Source organism: Prionailurus bengalensis, chromosome C1 (genome assembly GCF_016509475.1).
Source record: "Prionailurus bengalensis isolate Pbe53 chromosome C1, Fcat_Pben_1.1_paternal_pri, whole genome shotgun sequence".
Taxonomy (NCBI): domain Eukaryota; kingdom Metazoa; phylum Chordata; class Mammalia; order Carnivora; family Felidae; genus Prionailurus; species Prionailurus bengalensis.
The window spans coordinates 23,470,356-23,489,981 of NC_057345.1; the positions used below are offsets into that span (position 1 = coordinate 23,470,356).

The 19,626-nt window shown below is 41.8% G+C and overlaps 1 protein-coding gene across 24 annotated transcripts in view; it reads right to left on the bottom strand.

Moving 5' to 3' along the window:
• Positions 1-19,175, bottom strand: part of PUM1 (pumilio RNA binding family member 1) — a 134,930-nt gene extending 115,755 nt beyond the window's left edge. For 6 of the 24 annotated variants that reach the window (XM_043574323.1, XM_043574321.1, XM_043574317.1 and 3 more), the window contains exons 1-2: positions 18,924-19,092; positions 13,889-14,262 (exon numbers count right to left, since the gene is read on the bottom strand). In XM_043574323.1, coding sequence (XP_043430258.1) covers positions 13,889-14,262; positions 18,924-19,020 — 471 coding nt within the window. In that variant the 5' untranslated portion in view covers positions 19,021-19,092. Of the gene's footprint in view, positions 1-13,888; positions 14,263-18,850 lie in introns of those variants that run through there. The other 18 variants (XM_043574338.1, XM_043574336.1, XM_043574337.1 and 15 more) reach the window with 14 other exon arrangements.
• Between the last annotated feature and the right edge of the window lie 451 nt (positions 19,176-19,626).

Below are 19,626 nucleotides of genomic sequence, written 5' to 3' on the forward strand. Positions count from 1 at the left end.
AGAGGGAGACACAGGATTGGAAACAGGCTCCAGGCTCTGAGCCATCAGCCCAGAGCCTGACGCGGGGCTCGAACCCACGGGCCGCGAGATCGTGACCTGGCTGAAGTCGGACGCCCAACCGACTGCGCCACCCAGGCGCCCCTAAAGAACATTTTTTAATTAACAGCAGGTATGGTGCTTTTAAATACATACAATACCTAGAATTAGGTTAATGAACTGTTCCCTTGTTAAAGTCCTTAGGGAACTTCCTTTAACAGAGAAAAATGATATTTCATTAGTGGATCAACTGATTGTATATTCGTGACATCTAAATAATACAGTTACCTGAAAACACCTGTTCTCTATAATTTAAGTATACCTCTTCCCAGGGTTGTAAACAAATTTATTTATGCTGTTAACCTGAAAACACTTCATAGAGAAGAAAGACACTATCAGTTTCAGTAAAACTTATTGCTTAGAAAAATTCCAAATCCAGCTAAACGAAATTAGTCAGAGAAAGACAAAATATCATATGACTTCACTCATATGAGGACTTTAAGAGACAAAACAGATGAACATATGGGAAGGGAAACAAAAATAATATAAAAACAGGGAGTGGGACAAAACATAAGAGACTCTCAAATATGGAGAACAAACAGAGGGTTACTGGAGGGGTTGTGGGAGGGGGGATGGGCTAAATGGGGAAGGGGCACTAAGGAATCTACTCCTGAAATCATTGTTGCACTATATGCTAACTAATTTAGATGTAAATTAAAAAAAATAAAATTAAAAAAAAAAAAGAAAAATTCCAAATCCATGGTGTAAAGTTGTAAATAAACTAACCCTCCCAAGCTTATTTCTAAAAAGCACTGGCACACGTATGACAAAAAGTCTCAACAAAACGGGTATAGAGGAAACATACTTCAATGTGATAAAGGTCATTTATGACAAACCCACAGCTAACATCATATACTTGTGGGTGAAAAGCTGAAAGCTTTTCCGCTGTGATCAGGAACAAGACAAAAATACCCATTCTCGCCACTTTTATTCAACACAGAACTGGAAGCCCTAGCCACAGGAGGTAAGAAAAAGAAATAAAAGACATCCAAATTGCTAAGAAAGAAATAAACTGTCACTACTTGCAGATGACATGATACTATTACAGAAAAGACCCTAAAGAATCCACCAAAAAACTATTAAAATAAATGAATGCAGTAAAGTTGCAGGATACAAAATTAACATACAGAAATCTGTTGCATTTCTATTCACTAACAAGGAACTATGACAAAGAGAAATTAAGAAAACAAGCTCAGGAAGCCTGGGCGGCTCAGTCAGGCATCTGACTCTTGATTTTGGCTCAGTTCATGATCTGAGCCTGCTTGGCATTCTCTCTCTCCCTTTCTCTCTGCCCCTCTCCCACTCATGCTCACACTCCCTCTCAAATATTTTTTTTAATTTCATTTACAATTGCATCAAAAATCATAAAACACCTAGAAATAAACTTAACCAAGGAGGTAAAAGAGCTGTACTCTGAACACTGTAAGACCTGATAAAAAAAATTGAAGATGACACAAATAAATAGAAAAGTATACCATGCTCACAGAATGGAAGAATATTGTTTAAAATGTCTACATACCAAAACAACCTACAGATTCAATGCAATCCCTATCAAAATATCAAGAACGTTTTTCACAAAACTAAATTAATCCTAAAATGTGTACAGAACCAACCAACCAACAAACAAACAAAAAAACCACCATCACCAAATAGCCAAAGCAATCTTGAGAAAGCACAAAGCAGCTGGAGGTATGCTCCCAGATTTCAAACTATACTGCAAAGCTATAGTAATCAAAACAGTATGACACTGGTACAAAAAGACACAGATCGGGGCGCCTGGGTGGCGCAGTCGGTTAAGCGTCCGACTTCAGCCAGGTCACGATCTCGCGGTCCGTGAGTTCGAGCCCCGCGTCAGGCTCTGGGCTGATGGCTCAGAGCCTGGAGCCTGTTTCCGATTCTGTGTCTCCCTCTCTCTCTGACCCTCCCCCGTTCATGCTCTGTCTCTCTCTGTCCCCCCAAAAATAAATAAACGTTGAAAAAAATATTAAAAAAAAAAAAAAAAAAAAGACACAGATCAATGGAGACTAGAGAGCCCAGAAATGAATCCACACATACATGGTCGATTACTCTATAACAAAGGAAGCAAGAATATACAATGGGGAAAAGATAGTCTCTTTGATAAATCATGTTGAAAAAACTGGACAACTATAGGCGAAAATATGAAACTGGACCACTTTCTTATACCATACAGAACAAAAAACTCAAATGGATTACAGACCTATATGTAAAAGCTGAAACCATAAAACTCCTAAAAGAAAACAAAGGCACAGTAAAATCTCAGACATGAGTCTCAGCATGTATTTTTGGATCCATCTCCTCAGGCAAAGGCAAAAAGAAAAAAAAAAAAAACAACACAAAAATAAACAATCAGGACTACATTCAACTAAAACAACGTTTTCATAGTAAAGGAAACCATCAACAAAATGAAAAGGCAACCTACTGAATGGGAGGTAATATTTGCAAATGATATAACTAATAAGAAGTTAACATACAAAAATATATGAAGACCTCGTACAACTCACCACCAAAAAGACAAATGATCTGATTTAAAAATGCAGAGGACCTGGATAGACATTTTTCCAAAAGACAAACAGATGGCCAACTAACACATGAAAAGATCCTCAACATTATTAATCATCACAGAAATGTAAATCAAAACCACAGTGAGATACTCCCTCGCACCTGTCAGAATGGCCAGTATCAAAAAGACAAGAAGTGGGGTGCATAAGTGGCACAGTCAGTTAAGCATCTGACTCTTGATTTCAGCTCAGGCCATGATGTCACAGTTCATAAAATCGAGCCCCGCATCAGGCTCTGCACCAACAGCAGAAGCCTGCTTAGAATTCTCTCTGCCCTTCCCTTCCTCTCCCTCTCTCTCTCAAGTGCATCAACTTTAAATAAATAAATACTTTAAAAATTAAAAAAAAAAAAAAAAAAAAGACAAGTAACAAGTGTTGCTGAGGTTGTGGAGAAAAGGGAATCCTTGTGCATAGTTGGTGGGAATGTAAAGTGGTACAGCCACTATGGAAAACAGTATGGAGGTTCCTCAAAAAAATTAAAACTAGGAATTCCATACAATCCAACAATTCCACTTGTGGGTATCTATCCAAAGAAAATAAAACACTATTTCGAAAAGATATATGCACCCATATGTTCACTACAGCATTATTTACAATAGCCAAGATATGGAAGCAACCTAAGTGTTCACTGATAGATGCAGGTATTAATAAAGATGTTGTGCATATATTTACAACGGAATATTACTTAGCCACAAATGAAAAAGTGAAACCTTTCCATCTGTGACAACATGGGTGGTCCCAGAGAGTATTCTGCTAAATGAAATAAATGGTACAGGAAAAGACAAACACAGTACAATTTCACTTATAGGTGGAATCTAAAGAACAAAACAAGTGAACCAACAAAACAAAGCAGAAACAGACTCATAAATACAGAGAACAAGGTGGTGGGGGGATGGGGTAGAGGATAGGCAAAGAAGTGAAGGGGATTAAGAGGTATAAATTTCCAGTTATGAGACAAGTAAGTCATGGCACAGTAAAGGGTCATATACAGAACAGTCAATAATAGTGTAATAAGTTTGTATGACAAATGGTAACTAGACTTATCGTGGTGATCACTTCATGTTTATGTCAACTCACTATGTTATATACCTGAAACTAATATGTCAACTATACTTCCATAAAAAATTAAAATTTAAAAGTTATAAAAAAAAAAATACAGGGGTGTCTGGCTGGCTCAATTGGTAAAGCATGCAATTCTTGACTCTTACTGGGCCTAGAGCTTACATTAAAAAAAACAAAAAACAAAAAAACAGGCCTACAGAAAAGTGCCACCAGACATCTGGAATTTGTGATTCAGATCCTGGGTCTGAATCAGTCATTAAAAAGGTAAAACCACGGGTGCGCCTGGATGGCTCAGTTGGTTAAGCATCTGACTTCGGCTCAGGTTGTGGTCTTATGGTTCATGGCTTCAAGCCCCACATCAGACTATGGCGGTGACAGCACAGAGCCTGCTTGGAATCCTCTGTCTCTCTCTCTCTCTCTGCCCCTGCCCAGCTGTGCATGCACATGCTCTAAATAAATAAATAAATAAAATTTTTTTAAGAGGTAAAACTACCGTGGGGCACCTGGCTGGCTCAGTCAGTTAAACGTCCAACTCTTGATTTTAGCTCAGGTCATAATTTCATGGATTGTGGGATTGAGCCTCCCATGGGGCTCTATGCTGACAGCTTGGGGCCTGCTTGGGATTCTCTCTCTCTCTCTCTCTCTCTCTCTCTCTCTCTCTCTCTCCCCCTCTCTCTCTCCCCCTCTCTCTGCCTCTCCCCTGCACCTACACTCTCTCTCTCTCACACACACAAAATAAATAAACTTAAAAAAAAAAATTTAAAAAAAGGTAAAACCACCTTAAGAATAAATCAATAAATGAAAATGTTTAAATTAAATTAAATAAAGTACTGGCATCAGTGAAAAAAATTCCCATTATTTCTGTATCTGTACATATGAAACTTATGCCCTTTTAAAAGTCTTTAGGTAGGGGCGCCTGGGTGGCTCAGTCGGTTGGACGTCCGACTTCGGCTCAGGTCATGATCTCGCGGTCTGTGAGTTCGAGCCCCGCATCGGGCCCTGTGCTGACAGCTCAGAGCCTGGAGCCTGTTTCGAATTCTGTGTCTCCCTCTCTCTCTGACCTTCCCCCATTCATGCTCTGTCTCTCTCTGTCTCAAAAATGAATAAATGTTAAAAAAAATTAAAAAAAAAAAAAAAAAAGTCTTTAGGTACCCAGGGGCGCCTGGGTGGCTCAGTCAGTTGAGCCTCCAACTTGGGCTCAAGTCATGATCTCACAGTTTGTGAGTTCGAGCCCCATGTCAGGCTCCATGATAACAGCTCAGACCCTGGAGCCAGCTTCAGATTCTGTGTCTCCCTCTCTCTGCCCCTCCCCGGCTCACATGCGTGGGCGCGTGCTCTCTCTCTCTCAAAATTAAACATTAAAAGAAATGTTTAATAAATCTTTAGGTACCCAAAAGGAATGAAAGCATACATCCAGACAAAAACTTGTATACAAAAACTTGTCCATCAATCGACAAATGGATAAATAAAATGTGGTGTGTATCCCTATATAATGCATTATTATTAAGCAATAAAAAGAAATGAGGTCCTGACACATGCTGTAACATGGAAGGACCTTTAAAACATGACGCTAGGGGGGGCGCCTGGGTGATTCAGTCGGTTAAGCGTCCGACTTCAGCTCAGGTCATGATCTCGCAGTCCGTGAGTTCGAGCCCTGCATCGGGCCCTGGGCTGATGGCTCAGAGCCTGGAGCCTGCTTCCGATTCTGTGTCTCCCTCTCTCTGCCCCTCCCCCGTTCATGCTCTGTCTCTCTCTGTCTCAAAAATAAATAAATGTTAACAAAAAAAAAAATTTTTTAAACATGACTCTAGGGGCACCTGGGTGGCTCAGTTGATTAAGCGGCTGACTTCAGCTCAGGGTACGATCTCACAGTTTGTGAGAGCCCATACTGGGCTCTGTGCCAACAGCTCGGAGCATGGAGCCTGCTTTGGATTCTGTGTCTCCCTCTCCCTCTGCCCCTCCCCCGCTTGCACTCTGTCCCTGTCTCTCACTCTCAAAAATAAACATTAGAAAAAAATGTTAATAATAAATAATAAATCAATCATGATGGTAAGTGAAAGAAGCCAGTCACAAAGGACTACACATTGTAGGACTCCATTTATATGAACTGTTCAGAACCAACAAATCCACAGACACAGAAAGTAGACTGGCGGCTGCCAAGGACTGGAAGTGAAAGTTACTGGATATAGTTTTTTGGGGTGCTGAAAATGTTCTAAAACTGTGATAATGGCTGGACAACTCTGTGAATACATTAAAAACCACTGGATTGTACACTGTAAATGGATGAATTATGTATCAATAAAGCAGTTATAAAAAAAATCTTTAGGGCCCTCAATTTCCACAAGCCTAAGAATTTTCCCGATGAGATTCATAAAAACACTAAGAAGGGTACTTTAACCATAAAAGAGCACTTACTGAGGGCATTAAATAGACCAAGTCTTCTGAAACCATTACTAAGGCACTTTAAAATCCACAGTTCTCCAAAAATATGACATGGAAAAGACATGGAAGAGCGTTCCTCTGCAATAGGTCCAGTAACTCTTCAACTGCAGACTTTATCACCAATGCCAGGTACACCCTTCAGGCCCAAGGTCTTCAGTCCAATTTCCAAACAGTAAACTCATCCAATCTAATGCCAATCACTGACCATCACTTCTCAAAACAGTAACAGGCAGGGCGCAAACTGCCAGAGCAGTCCACTGAGCCAAAGCCACACTCTCACCATGGCTCCTTACCATATTCCAAAGACGAAGAAACTGAATGTAAAAGACAAAGCAAAGAGGGCCAGAAATTCCTCAACCAAAAAACAAAAACGTTACTTACCCTATCCTCAGCACTAACTATGCTCTTGGAAGTGTATTAATTGGCAGGCCTATGTTCCTCTATGAACGTTAAGCCACTCCCTAGAACGGATAGATCCTAAGCAAGTGCTAGAACTTTTTTTAAGTATTTTTTCCACAGTACCCAAAAGCGTAACTCTGTAATCAGGCTCAGCCTATAGAAAGTATTCAGTAAATGCCGTTGCCTCAGAGAAAATGGACACACACACAAAAGATGTGTCACTCTTGTGCAGCAACAGAAAAGTGCACTGAAAACCAGTATCACCACATTACTTTACAAAACACTTCAAACACATCTGAAACTGAAATCTCTTCCTGAATAACTGCTGTGGTTTTCTCTTACGAAGAGTCCCATAATTTGCCACATTTCCCTCTTTTCTTTGGCCACAAGGACACCCAGAGCAAATTCTGTAACTCACCAGTCTGGTACATATTTATAAATTCTAAAATTACCCACTTCATTTTGCTGACATACCCTTAGTTTCCCCACGGTTACATCTCATTACCACCTATCTTATGTATTTTTTTTTCCCCTAATTCCACTCCAAACATCTTCTGAAACAAAACAAAGTAAAGATGTGTCACAAACTTCTGCAAGTTGCCATCTAGGGGGCACATACAATCAAGTACCACACACAGTATTAGTAAAGAGCAACTGACTGAATGCTGTTTTGTTTTGTTTTACACTGGAACCCAGTTCTTAAAAATGGAAAATAGTTCTAGTCAAAGAAAGGGATCCTTTGACTGTGTACATAACACGTTGAGTCTTTGTGAACTCCAAATATAATGAAAAAGGCTTCAAGATATGCACAGACTACTCAGCTTTAGGGGATGCTGTTCAATGGCAATGGCCCAAATGCTGAAACATCTAAGCAATCTACCCAAAAAGACAAGAGGCTCATAATCTAGCACAATCATTTGGCAGGGACACTAGAAAAAGATCTCCAGGGAACGAGGAGATTCTCAGTATGAGGAATACTTGACATCCCGCCTAGTTTAACACAATATTGTTAATTACAAATGTAAGGATTAACTAACAGACACTGGAGACTATGGACAGACATATCAAGGGTAAGTGTCAAGATACCAACAGAAGATGACAACACCAAGTGAAAGAAAACAGAGATACAGAGTCAAAGAGAGGGTTCACCCGTTGAATTCTGCCAGGCTACCTAGAATTATCTCCCACTGACTAACTGTCCATCCATGGTGGACACTGATATATCCTAGTGCCAAAAGACTACTAGCCAAGGTGAAAAGGATCTGTTGAGTTGTCCTCTAAATTTCTTAAAATCTTGTAAGTTTATTTATTTTTGAGAGAGAGAGAGAGAGAGAGAGAGAGAGAATGGACAGGGGAGGGGCACAGAGAGACAGAGACACAGAATCTGAAGCAGGCTCCAGGCTCTGAGCTGTCAGCACAGAGCCCGACACAGGGCTTGAACTCACGAACCATAAGATCATGACCTGAGCCAAAGCAGGAGGCTTAACTGACTGAGCCACCCAGGTGCCCCATCCTCTCAATTTCTTTTCACCCAAAGTAGAACTCCCCACCTCTGTTCCTTAAAATCCAGTTCAGAGGCCACACAGTTCAATTGGTCAACCCTAAAATTTTTTTTGCTATTTCATCACCCACTTTATCTCACAGCAGTTTACAGAGAAAACAGATTTCACAATAAGAGAATAAAACAATCACAAGTCAAAGACTTGACCTTGGGTTTTACATGATGAAATTTTTAATACTATTCAAAATAAAAGTTCTTCGGTTATAAAAATCACTGTTAAAAAACACAAATTTTTTGTAGGCAACGTTTTTTAAAAATATTATTTACTCACATAGAAAAATGTGCTTTCTAGTATTTTATAATACCTTGATCCACATCCATTGTCTTGTTTGCTGTGGTTAAGTTTAACAGGCCAAAAAACAAAATTCATGAGATTTCTTAACCTCACTCTCCTCCAACAACCTCAATTTGACCCATAAATGGGGGAGAAGGGGGTCTGAAGTTTCTAACTATGCCAAATATAGTAATTTTAAGTATTAAAATAAGTGACAATATGTTTGTATTCTTAAGGTAGAAAGACAGACCATAAAGAGTTTGCACACTACAACTTTTTAAAATAAACACACAAATCTAAACACATTCCTCACCTCAAAATTATTTTTATGGTGTCTAAATTTCACCTAATTTTAAATATTTATTCAAAGACTTAATTTAAACATTTTAATTTTTAAATTTAAATTTTTTATTTTAAGCAAATTTTAAAATATTTAAAATTCAATTTAAATTTTAAATAAAGTTTTCAAGATTTTTAAAGTAGTGCATAGGGGCGCCTGGATGGCTCAGTCAGTTAAGCGTCCGACTTCAGCTCAGGTCATATCTCGCAGTTGGTGAATTCAAGCCCCACATCAGGCTCTGTGCTGACAGCTCAGTGCCTGGAGCCTCTTCACATTCTGTGTCTGTCTGTGTGTGTGTGTGTCTCTCTCTCTCTCTCTCTCTCTCTCTCTCTCTCTGCCTCTCCCCCACTCACACACTCTCTCTCAAAAATAAATAAACATTAAAAAAAATTTTTTTAAGTAGTGCATATTACCTCAACACATGTTCTCAAGCTGTTGTTTAAGCCTTTAAAGAACCTCATGCTGATTATGTTAAGGTTTATACTTAGAAAATAAAACTTGCATATTAAAAAAAAGTCACATACGTATTTAGGCACAGCTTACAGAGCTCATCATTAAAAGAAAGGAAAACTCAGGGGCGCCTGGGTGGCTCAGTCAGTTGAGTGTCCGACTTCAGCTCAGGTCACGATCTCACGGACCGTGAGTTCGAGCCCCGCGTCGGGCTCTGGGCTGATGGCTCAGAGCCTGGAGCCTGCTTCCAGTTCTGTGTCTCCCTCTCTCTCTGCCCCTCCCCCGTTCATGCTCTGTCTCTCTGTCTCAAAAATAAATAAACGTTAAAAATTAAAAAAAAAAGGGAAAACTCAGACACTATGAGAATTTCTACATCAGGCAAGAAAATCCTAACTTAAAAAGGAAAGAGAAAAGTTTTTTTTAAGTGAAAAAACCTGATTGTTCATAAATGCAAGTAATAATGAGAGAAATGGCCGTAAAGTACCTGGCACAATAGTTTCCTTCCCTCCAACACTATTGACTGGCATCATAGCCTGTGATATTCTTTTACTTCACCAACTCACTTTGATAAAAGCATTCTGCCAATCTGATCTTAAATGTTGTTCCATTTTGCCAAAAGGCCTTTAAAAAAAAAAAAGGCTAATGAAACAGGCCCACCAAACAGTAATAATAGCCCAGGGTTATGGCAGAATGTGCTAGCAAGTCATTCTGTCTCAATATAGGTAAGTTTCCCACAATTACTACTTAGAATACACATGTAATAAAAACAAATCTGAGGGGCGCCTGGGTGGCGCAGTCGGTTAAGCATCCGACTTCAGCCAGGTCACGATCTCGCGGTCCGTGAGTTCGAGCCCCGCGTCGGGCTCTGGGCTGATGGCTCGGAGCCTGGAGCCTGTTTCCGATTCTGTGTCTCCCTCTCTCTCTGCCCCTCCCCTGTTCATGCTCTGTCTCTCTCTGTCCCAAAAATAAATAAACGTTGAAAAAAAAAAAAATTTAAAAAAAAAAAAAAAAAAAATCTGAAAAAAAAAAAAAATAGACTTTAGCATTACCGTTCCTGTGGAAAAAAAGGACTCTTGCAACTCTAGGAGAAATGTCAACATTATTTGTACTCCTCTCCTTATTATCAAGTTTATCATCTCTAGAATTCAAGCAAAATTATGGCTTTTAATTCTCTGACCTCAGAATGTGCTACTTTGTTGCAATCACTTTGTTTGGTTTGGTCTAGTTTTTAACGCTGGAACTCTTCCCGGGGAGAGGCAGAAATATAGACTGAGCATGGGAACTGGAATAACAAAGACCTGATTTCAAAATCGGAGTTTACCTGGTAACTAAGTTTCAGTTTCTCATCTCTCAGAAAGAATACTACCTCCCCCATGGGACTGTCCTGAGGAGTAACTACAGGAAATAATATATGGTCCAGGGCCTATAATGTAAATGCTCAGTAAATGTTTCTATCACCATCAGTGGTTCCCACCTGACAGATCAAACACCTTTTTATTCCTCCAATCAGTAACACTGGCTGATGACGGCATTGATTCTCCACCTAAAGATAAGCCCCCCCCCCCCCCTTCAATTACCCTGCACTCTGCCTCACCTGTTACCTGGTGTTTCCCAGCAGGATAGCCGCGCTCTAAGATCTACTGTTTTACCCGAGTACAAATCTGAAGAACTTCTCATCCTCATAACCATCAACACAAAAATTACAGACACCGCCAGGCAAAGCAGCATGAAAAACACAACAGTCTTTGCCCTGGCATAGTTCAGACCAACAGATGAGATCAACACCAAAACTAGTAAATTACAATACACTATGATGACTGCAGAAGAGGTAATCTGTGTGTGGCCCACAGCCACAACACAGCAACTACCCTGAGTTTCTCCGACGCTGTTCGCTGTATCATGCGTCTGGCCCAACAGAATTGTGTTGTGACGAATGCCAATTCCAAGCTGGTTCACTGGTTTAGGTCCCCAGGGTATGGAACAGGTTTTGCCATTCAATGTTAACTCTAGTTTGCTAAACGACCTGGATAAAACTGCTCAATCAGATATGATTCCTTATGATAAGGCCTAGCATAAGACACAGCCCAGACTAAGCCTTCAATAAACGCTTGCTGACTTGCACAGCACAGCCAGATTTTTAGATCTTAGAGTTTTGCCAAAAACTAACCCAGAGTTTGATTTTCCCAACTACACAAGACAGGCAAGCACCTTGATTCTCCTTTAAGCTTTTACCCAATGGACTATCATTAGGAAGGCCAACATAAGATCTATAATAGAGATTTTTAAAACCAACGTTTATGATTTCTAAACAGTGTTTAGCCAAGTAAAGCAAAGATTACAGTCCTTTCACTTTTGCCCCCTACACAGATACCATCCAAACCAAACACCCCCTACTTTGGTCTCCCCACACGTACAGCTGCCTACATCTCAAACTCAACAGGTGTATTACCAAATTTAATTATCTTGTCCCCAAACCAGATACTGTCTCTATTCCTTTTCCTCTATTACTCCATTTTCCCACAGACCTAAGATTTCTAATTCAGTCACCAAACTCTGTATTTCTCAGTCCCATACGTTCTTGACCATCGCTCACACCAGGGCTGTGAGAGTAGCTGTTCAATTAGTCTCAACCCTTACCCACTCCCATCTCTCACTGCCAACTCAATCTTCCCAAACACCACTCCACACATACACACTCAAAAACCCTGCAGCCTACTGAACTAAATCTTAGCACTGGCATTCAAAGCCCTTCTCTTTGTGACAATGTCTTTTTTCTCCAATTTTATTTCAAAATTTATTTATTTATTTGAGAGAAAGAACGAGCAGGGGAGGAGTAGAAAGAGAGGAGGGCAGAGGATCCGAGGCAGGCTCTACGCCGACAGCAGAGGGCCCGATACGGGGCTCGAACCCATGAACCACGAGATCATGACCTGAGCCAAAGTCAGACGCTTAACCAACTCAGCCACCCAGGCTCCCCACTCCTATTTTATTTTAAAGCCAAAGAATTAAGGACTCACGCAATCAGTAAATTTCCTCTGAAGCTTTATTATACGCCGAATTCTAGGGAATAGGATAGTGAGATGAGTAAAATCTGATTCCCACCCACAAGACTCCAAGCAAATAGCAAATACACTGCCTTAAAGACAAAAAGTGTCCCAAGTGCACAAGAAGCTCCCACGTGTCTGACTTCTTAGTGTCCCTCACTTACACATAGTATGTGCTTTTGAAACAGCACTCATATATACCACAGTTCCAATAAACCAGAGACGTATCATCAACATGCTCGATAAATCTCGTGAAGAAGAAGATAAATCCCACCTCTTCATTTCTAGTATGATAAAGAACCATGGCACATGGGCTGCCTTTTTTGAAGGGTCAGGCAAAGCACAATGAGAATTCAGATTTGCAAGTGTGCTTGTGCCTGATTTACTTCTAAGGCAGAACAGAAGCAGCAGGGACCTAGCGAAAGGCTGAAAGTTCCTTTTGCTAGTCAGTACTCAAGACACTGGCAATATAAAATGAACCTCTGCAAATTCAACCTATATCCCATTTCAAAGAATAGCCTGATTAAAACATTCTAAGCCTTTCGTCACTATCAGGAAGTTAGGAAACCTAGATCAAGCTGAACTCTCTTCTCAGCGAAATAACGCTGTGATTCCAGCTGTGGTTTTGGATTACTAAAAGTAAGCATGTTAAAATTCACCAAATGAAGCCAAGCACTTACAACAAGAGGACAAAGATGGCTGAAACCTAAAAGCCACAACCACTCCTCTGACACAAAACATTAAATATACCAGTTCCATTTCAAATAAATTTCACCTGAGCAGCTAATTTGTTATCAACTTCCTACTTTCAACTGTAACATCTTAAAAACAAAAGTCACCCACGCCCAACAGAAAAGGCTTTGAAAATATGGACACATCCTTTAACAGGCCAAATACGCCTGGGTCATTCAGTCGGTTAAACGCCTGACTCCTGATTTCTGCTCAGGTCATAATCTCACAGTTCGTGGGTTCGAGACCCAGCTCTGAGCTGACAGTGCGAAGGCTACTTGGGATTCTCTCTCCCTCCTTCTCTCTCTCTCCCTGGCTTGCGCGCTCTCTCTCTCTCTCTCTCTCTCTCAAAAGAAATAAATGAACTTAAAAAGAAAAAAGAATATATGTCAAAGGAGAAAAAATATTATTTGTTTAAAAAGTGTACCTGAGGGGCACCTAGGTGGCTCAGTCAGTTAAGCGTCTGACTTAGGCTCAGGCTCACGGTCCGTGCGTTCAAGCCCCGTACAAGACTCTGTGCTGCCAGCTTAGAGCCTGGAGCCCGCTTCGGGTTCTGTGTCTCCCTCTCTCTCGGCCCCTCCCCCACTCGTGCACGCGTGCACGCGCGCTCTCTCTCAAAAATAAACATGAAAAAAAGAACTGAAAAAAAAGCGTACTCGAAAACGTAACGTGTACATCAAAACAATCTGAGGTCTTTTCTTAAATGAACTGGTTGTTACCTCTTCAGCACCAGAATGATAAATGATCCAGTGACAACATCACAACATTCATCCCTTAAAACAAGTGACTGTTAAGTTGGGACCAAATGAAATTAGCAGTTAGGCTTTTAAAGACATTCACTGAAAGCAGATATCCTGAGTGGACAGAGATTAAAAAAGAGTTTCAAAGCTGAAATAGTGAACTTTTTTTTACCTGATGTTCTGCATGAATGTTATCCCCAGTAGGCCATCGATGTTTGCTATTATTATAGCCGCCTCCACCACTTCCTCCTCCCCCAAGCTGCTCACCATGCTGCCTCTGAAAGAAGTAGTCCACCATAGCGTCGTCTTGGGAACGGCCTGCAACTCCTATGGATCCTGGGACAGGGCTGGAGTGTGTCCCAGCTGCAAGAGCCTGATTTGCAGCTGGTTGTGGCTGCGCCTGCGACCCTGTTCCAGATGTCAAAACAACAGGCATGTTGGGATTAGCTGGTTCTTGAGGGTGATGTTTCAGGTGGGGGCTGAAAGAGTCCTGCCAAAGCACTGCTTTTCTCTTCAAGACACATGCAACGCTCATTCCACCAACACCTAAGGACAAAGAGGTTACAAGCGTTTAAAATCTGCATTTTTTAAAACATAATTTGACGTACATGACTTAATATATTTGCTTTGATAAAACAAAAATGGGAGCCCCATGTCTTTTGCGATACCACATCTACAACCAATTTCTACCAAGCAGCTAAATGTTTTAGAACATACACACACAATTTTGCCAAACTGAAACCTCTGTTTATAAGTTGCTGAATATGTGCACATGTGGAAATAAACGTAAGTTGGTTGGTGGCAGGCAATCTGACAAGGTATTGAGATCAGAGTTCAATACGGCAACTTCAGGGAAGCCCTACGTTGCTACCAAACACAACGATATAGAATTGGACTCCAATCAATGGCTCTTCTACCCACCTTATTTACACCATAAGCCAACTGGGACAGATACTTCTTCAACGAACAAGAGCTCTACAAAATATCATTTTACAAATGGAGCAGACAAAAGCCAATAAACCAAACAAAAATCCAAACCTAGTATATAATTAGCAATGACTCAGACTGCCTAAAATTTGAAAAGACCCTTTAAAATGTTTAATATATTCATAGGATGCTCCTTGAAGAAACAGTAAGAACCCCCTGACCAAGCACAGCAACAGGATGTTCTTAGCCTGAACCATTTTAGCTGCTGTTGAATGGTGCGGGGCAGGGGGGGGGATCAAAATTTTTTACCAATAATTTACAGTTGTAATCACATCATTATTCCCTTAAAAATAGGATGAGACCAAACCAAATTCAAACACTTCACTAGTATAGAACATCTCACTGTAAAAAAACAGATACCTCAATAATAACTGAATGGCAAACACAATGCAGAGAGTATCATATCAGCCCTATTTTACAAATGAAAACACTAAGGGACAGAAAAGTTATGGGATGTGCCCAAGGCCACTCAGCTAGTGAGTTGTAGAGGAGGGACTCAAACCTAAATCTGTTTTGGGGGCACCTGGCTGGCTCAGTCTGTGGAGCAAGCAACTCTTCATCTGGGGGTTGTAGGTTCGAGCAGTGGATGTGGAGATAATTTAAAAAATAAAATCTATAGGGGCTCCTGGGTGGCTCAGTCGGTTGAGCATCCAACTTCAGCCCAGGTCATGATCTCACACTTAGTGGGTTTGAGCCCCACATCCGGCTCTGAGCGGACAGCTTCGGAGCCTGGACCCTGCTTCAGATTCTGTGTCTCCCTCTCTCTCTGCCCTTCCCCCACCCTGTCTCTCTGTCTCCCAAAAATAAACATTAAAAAATTTTTTTTTAATAAAACAAAAAAAAATCTATAAATAAATAAATAATTGTTTTGTGCTCAAGCTTACTTTTGTCAGCCCCTTACAGATACTATATCTCTCACTTGCAACAACTCCTCCCTGGAAGGAACAAAGAATCTCTGAAATGTTACTATGAAACACTACTATTCAGGTTCTTAAAACCAAAAGCTACATTTGTACACAAGAGAGAACATCTGTCAAACTGTGGGTGCTTAAAAAATTGCCACAAAGTAATCACTAACCTATTAGACTACCCCTGCCTATAGTCACTGGAGTCTAATTTCAAGACTATCAGCTTAATAGTCCCACTGCTGCACATGCCTTCTCTCTACCAAGCTCAACTGTAACGTCTCAAAAACAGGTTTACAAGATTTATGAAAAATCTATTAAGTTATTTCTTTATAGAATTAAACCTCCTGATAAAGCATGTGCTTCTCACAATTCATGTTTTGAAGCCAGAGACACAACGGAATTTGTAATTTGTTCAAAGCTTAACTTGGAAATGCCTAGTTTCAGTTAACAATTCTAATCCATCAGAACTTTACCAGGGTAGTGGGGAGCCTAGCTTTCTAGACTACAGTTTGTGCTTTCTTGAATAGAATCGTGTTCATGCTTAAGTACCAAAACCAGAAAATCATAGCTGTGTTTACCATAGGCTATTGCAAAGTGACAACCAGGCTAATACCTTCCCATTTGATTTTCAAATGAATTAACTGCACTTTTTTTTATAGACGTATTACTGACACAGAGCACTGTATTAGTTTCCAGGTGTACAACATAATAATTGGATATTTACATATATTTCAAAATGATCACCATAATAGTTTCTGGTTACCATTCATCAACCAAGTCACTGCCCTGTTAGTTTTCTTCTACAAGGGACCATCAATCTAATAGTCTATTCTAGGGTAAGCCAGGAGTCCCAAAACTCAAGTTTTACCACTAAATTAGCAACCTCTCGGAGCCTGTTTCCTCACCTAGAAATTGGAAGAAATCCTTTCTCTAAGACTCACAAATGTGTTTTGTTTGTTTGTTGTTGTTTTTAATCAGAATAAAATTATAGAAAAGTTTTTGGTAAATTTAAAGTCACCATGCTGAGACCCCAGGAATTCGTTACCACCAGTGAAGGCAATGAAGCTCCAGTCTCTAAGAGGATTCCTAAAATAGCAAACGCAATCTTTAACTGAAATAAAAGATTTGCCACAATACATCTCTAACAAGGAATTTCCATATGAAAAAGGGTTACCTCTGAAACACAACTAAGTTCTAACAAGGGATTGGGGAGGGGGAGGAGTTCCTCCAAAACAGTTCAAACAAAACAATTGGCTTTTGTAAAGCTATCTGTATGCCCTAAGACTTCCTGCTTTACCTAATGAGGCAAGGCAGTTTCTCAAACAAGAGAAAACCTGGCAGAAGGGACAGTTTGAAAGTGAGCAAATACCTAAGCAATTAACATGTGTCTTGGGTAGTTGTGTAATATCTTGGCAACTACAGCACAAAAAATTAAGAAATCAGTCACTTAAATATTATAAAACATTTAAACTGCTGATGCCTTTTAGAGTTATAGCACATTATAAAAATACTGTAAGCAACTAGAAGTGCTGATTCTATACTCTTCCGAAGTTTTCAAACTGTTCACACCGAAGTGTCTTTTTTTAATATCCCTAATAGATTTTATTTCAAGCAAAGGAATACGGTTTGATCTCTCAAAAGCTCACCTTTTCTTAAAAAAAAAAACAAAAAACTAAAATACTTAGTAGTATAAAAGGTGGTTTTTGTTGATTTTTTTTTTTTTTTGCCACACTGAAAACAAAAAATTCTGTGATCATAAATTTACTTTAAAGCAGTTCATTTCAAACCCAAACTAAACTTCAAACCCAACTTCAAAAAGATGTGGCCTTGGACAAAATGCATTCAACTGTGGCTAAGGCAAAATACTAATTCAAAGTTCAAAATCCAGTGAGTATTTCCCCAAGGTCCAAATAAACAAATCAACAGCCCCAGCGAGTGTTTTATGAAGTTAAAATTAGCAACGAGTCAAAATGTTTATTTTGTTTACTAAACGTGCACTGGGAGCCGCATTATCTCGGGAGTAGGCTTGTTTTGGTGGGTTTTTGTGTTTTCATAAAACACACAAAACGCGAAAGCTACGCGTCTATTGTTTCAGAAGCGGCTGACTTTAAAAACACAACCCCGAAAAACCCTCTCTCCACTCTCATCCTTCATCCCACGAAGAGCAGGAAGTGAACGGATTGGATTATCGACAACTAAAAAACACTGTTCTCTCAATCAGACAATGAGTAACAATTCTTCAAGCTATGGGGAGGCTAAAACCTTCCCTAACACCGGGTCTCTCTCTCTCTTGTGTGTGTGTGTGTGTGTGTGTGTGTGTGTGTGCGCGCGCGTGTGTGTGTGTGTACGTACGCGCGGTGGGGGGGGGGGGGCGGGGGGGTTGGAGGGGGTGCTACAGGGGGGGGAAAAAGTTCCAGGAGCTTATTCCTCACTTGACGTGGGAGTGGTACGACAAGTATAACAAACGATGTCTGTTTACCAAGAACGTTTGTGAGCACTAAAACTCTCTGGTAGTGCGTGCCTGTTTTCCTACTACCGAGGGGTGAGCCCCTCTTCGAGTTAAGACAGGCACTCGCCAACCCTGGGAGGCTCCAAGAGGAAGAACCCACCAAAACCCAAGCTCTCACGGAGACAAAAGGCCACAAGCACCCAGGAGACTAAAAAGCGATCTGAAACTTCCTGATCGCCACTTCTCCACATTTAAGGCTCGCAAAGTTCCCCCATGGTGGGTCTCGCCTGTAGACAAGGGGCCAAGGCTGCTTCTAAAGCGATTTATTGTTCCCCTGGCTTCGACGCGGCCACGGAAGCTCAAGAAGTCGAAGAAATCCAGGGTGGCCCAGAATTACACTTCATGGCCACACAGAAGACTCGCGGCTTCGCAAACCCATCAAAAAAAAAAGCAACCCGAATGGCAACATCAATCTTCGGAGGCTCCAACAGGGCCCAGCAGAAAGGTACAGGCACGTCTATGCCCACGGCCCGGGCCTCAACCCCCGGCATTTTCCTCGCTTCGACCCCGCTCCCCACCCCCTCCCTCCTTTGATAACAATAGGGGCCTTGCTGCTGACTCCAAAACATGTACGAGGAACAGCGAGTGAGAAGCCTCAGCCAGGGCCCCGGGCGGCTTTTCCAAAGCCCTTCTCACCCCTACAGCCGCTCTCAAACACCAATACAAAGGGACAGCCCGCTCGCTGGGGGTCCGGAGCAGCGTTTGGGGCCGGCGGGGTGCGGATACTCACGGGCGGAGCGGTAGGATGAAGATGGATTTCAGCCCCCCGATCTTCTCTCTCCGGCGCTCTCGCTCCCCCTTACCTTTCACTCCGACAACATGGCGGCCCACTGGGGACGGGGCTGGCGCGGTGCATCCTGGGATAGGCTCTGGCCCCGGCTCCGGCGGTGGCAGCGGCATGTGCGGAGAAGGCAGGCGGCTCTGGAACAGGTTGCCCGGTTGCCATGCCAACCCAGGGCCTGTGTGAACTTGGGAAACTCGCAGGCAACACAACCGCTGCGCGCGCGAGTGCCCGCCCGCCAGACGAGCGCGCGCCGGGCACTCGCGCGCGCCGTGGCGGGAAGAAGGCGGGGTCCCGCGCCGGCCTAGGAGCGGCCGCGGTGCTCGCGACGCCCGGCCCCGCGCGCTCCCAGCTTCACCGCCAGGTTGCACGGGCCTGCGGGGGTGAAGGGACGCTGACCCGGCTCTGGCTGAGACCGGTGCCGGCCTCGAGCCCCTTTGCTGTAGCTTCCTGGCTCTGTGGCCGTATTTAATCTCCCTGCCTCCATCGCCCCATTTGGAGAAGAGAGAGGAAAACGAGAACAGCTACTCAACAGAATTGCCGTGAAAATTAAGGAAAACAATGTGGCTTCTTACTCCTTTTAAAGATAGCCAGCGCTTCTCAGGACAGGGCCCGGGACTTGTAAACTGGACCCATGCATAGTTTGCGGGGTCCAGGGCAACGTGAAAGCGCCGGGCCCCTTGTTCAAAATTGTCAAGGAATTGCAAGGCCACGGTAGCAAACAG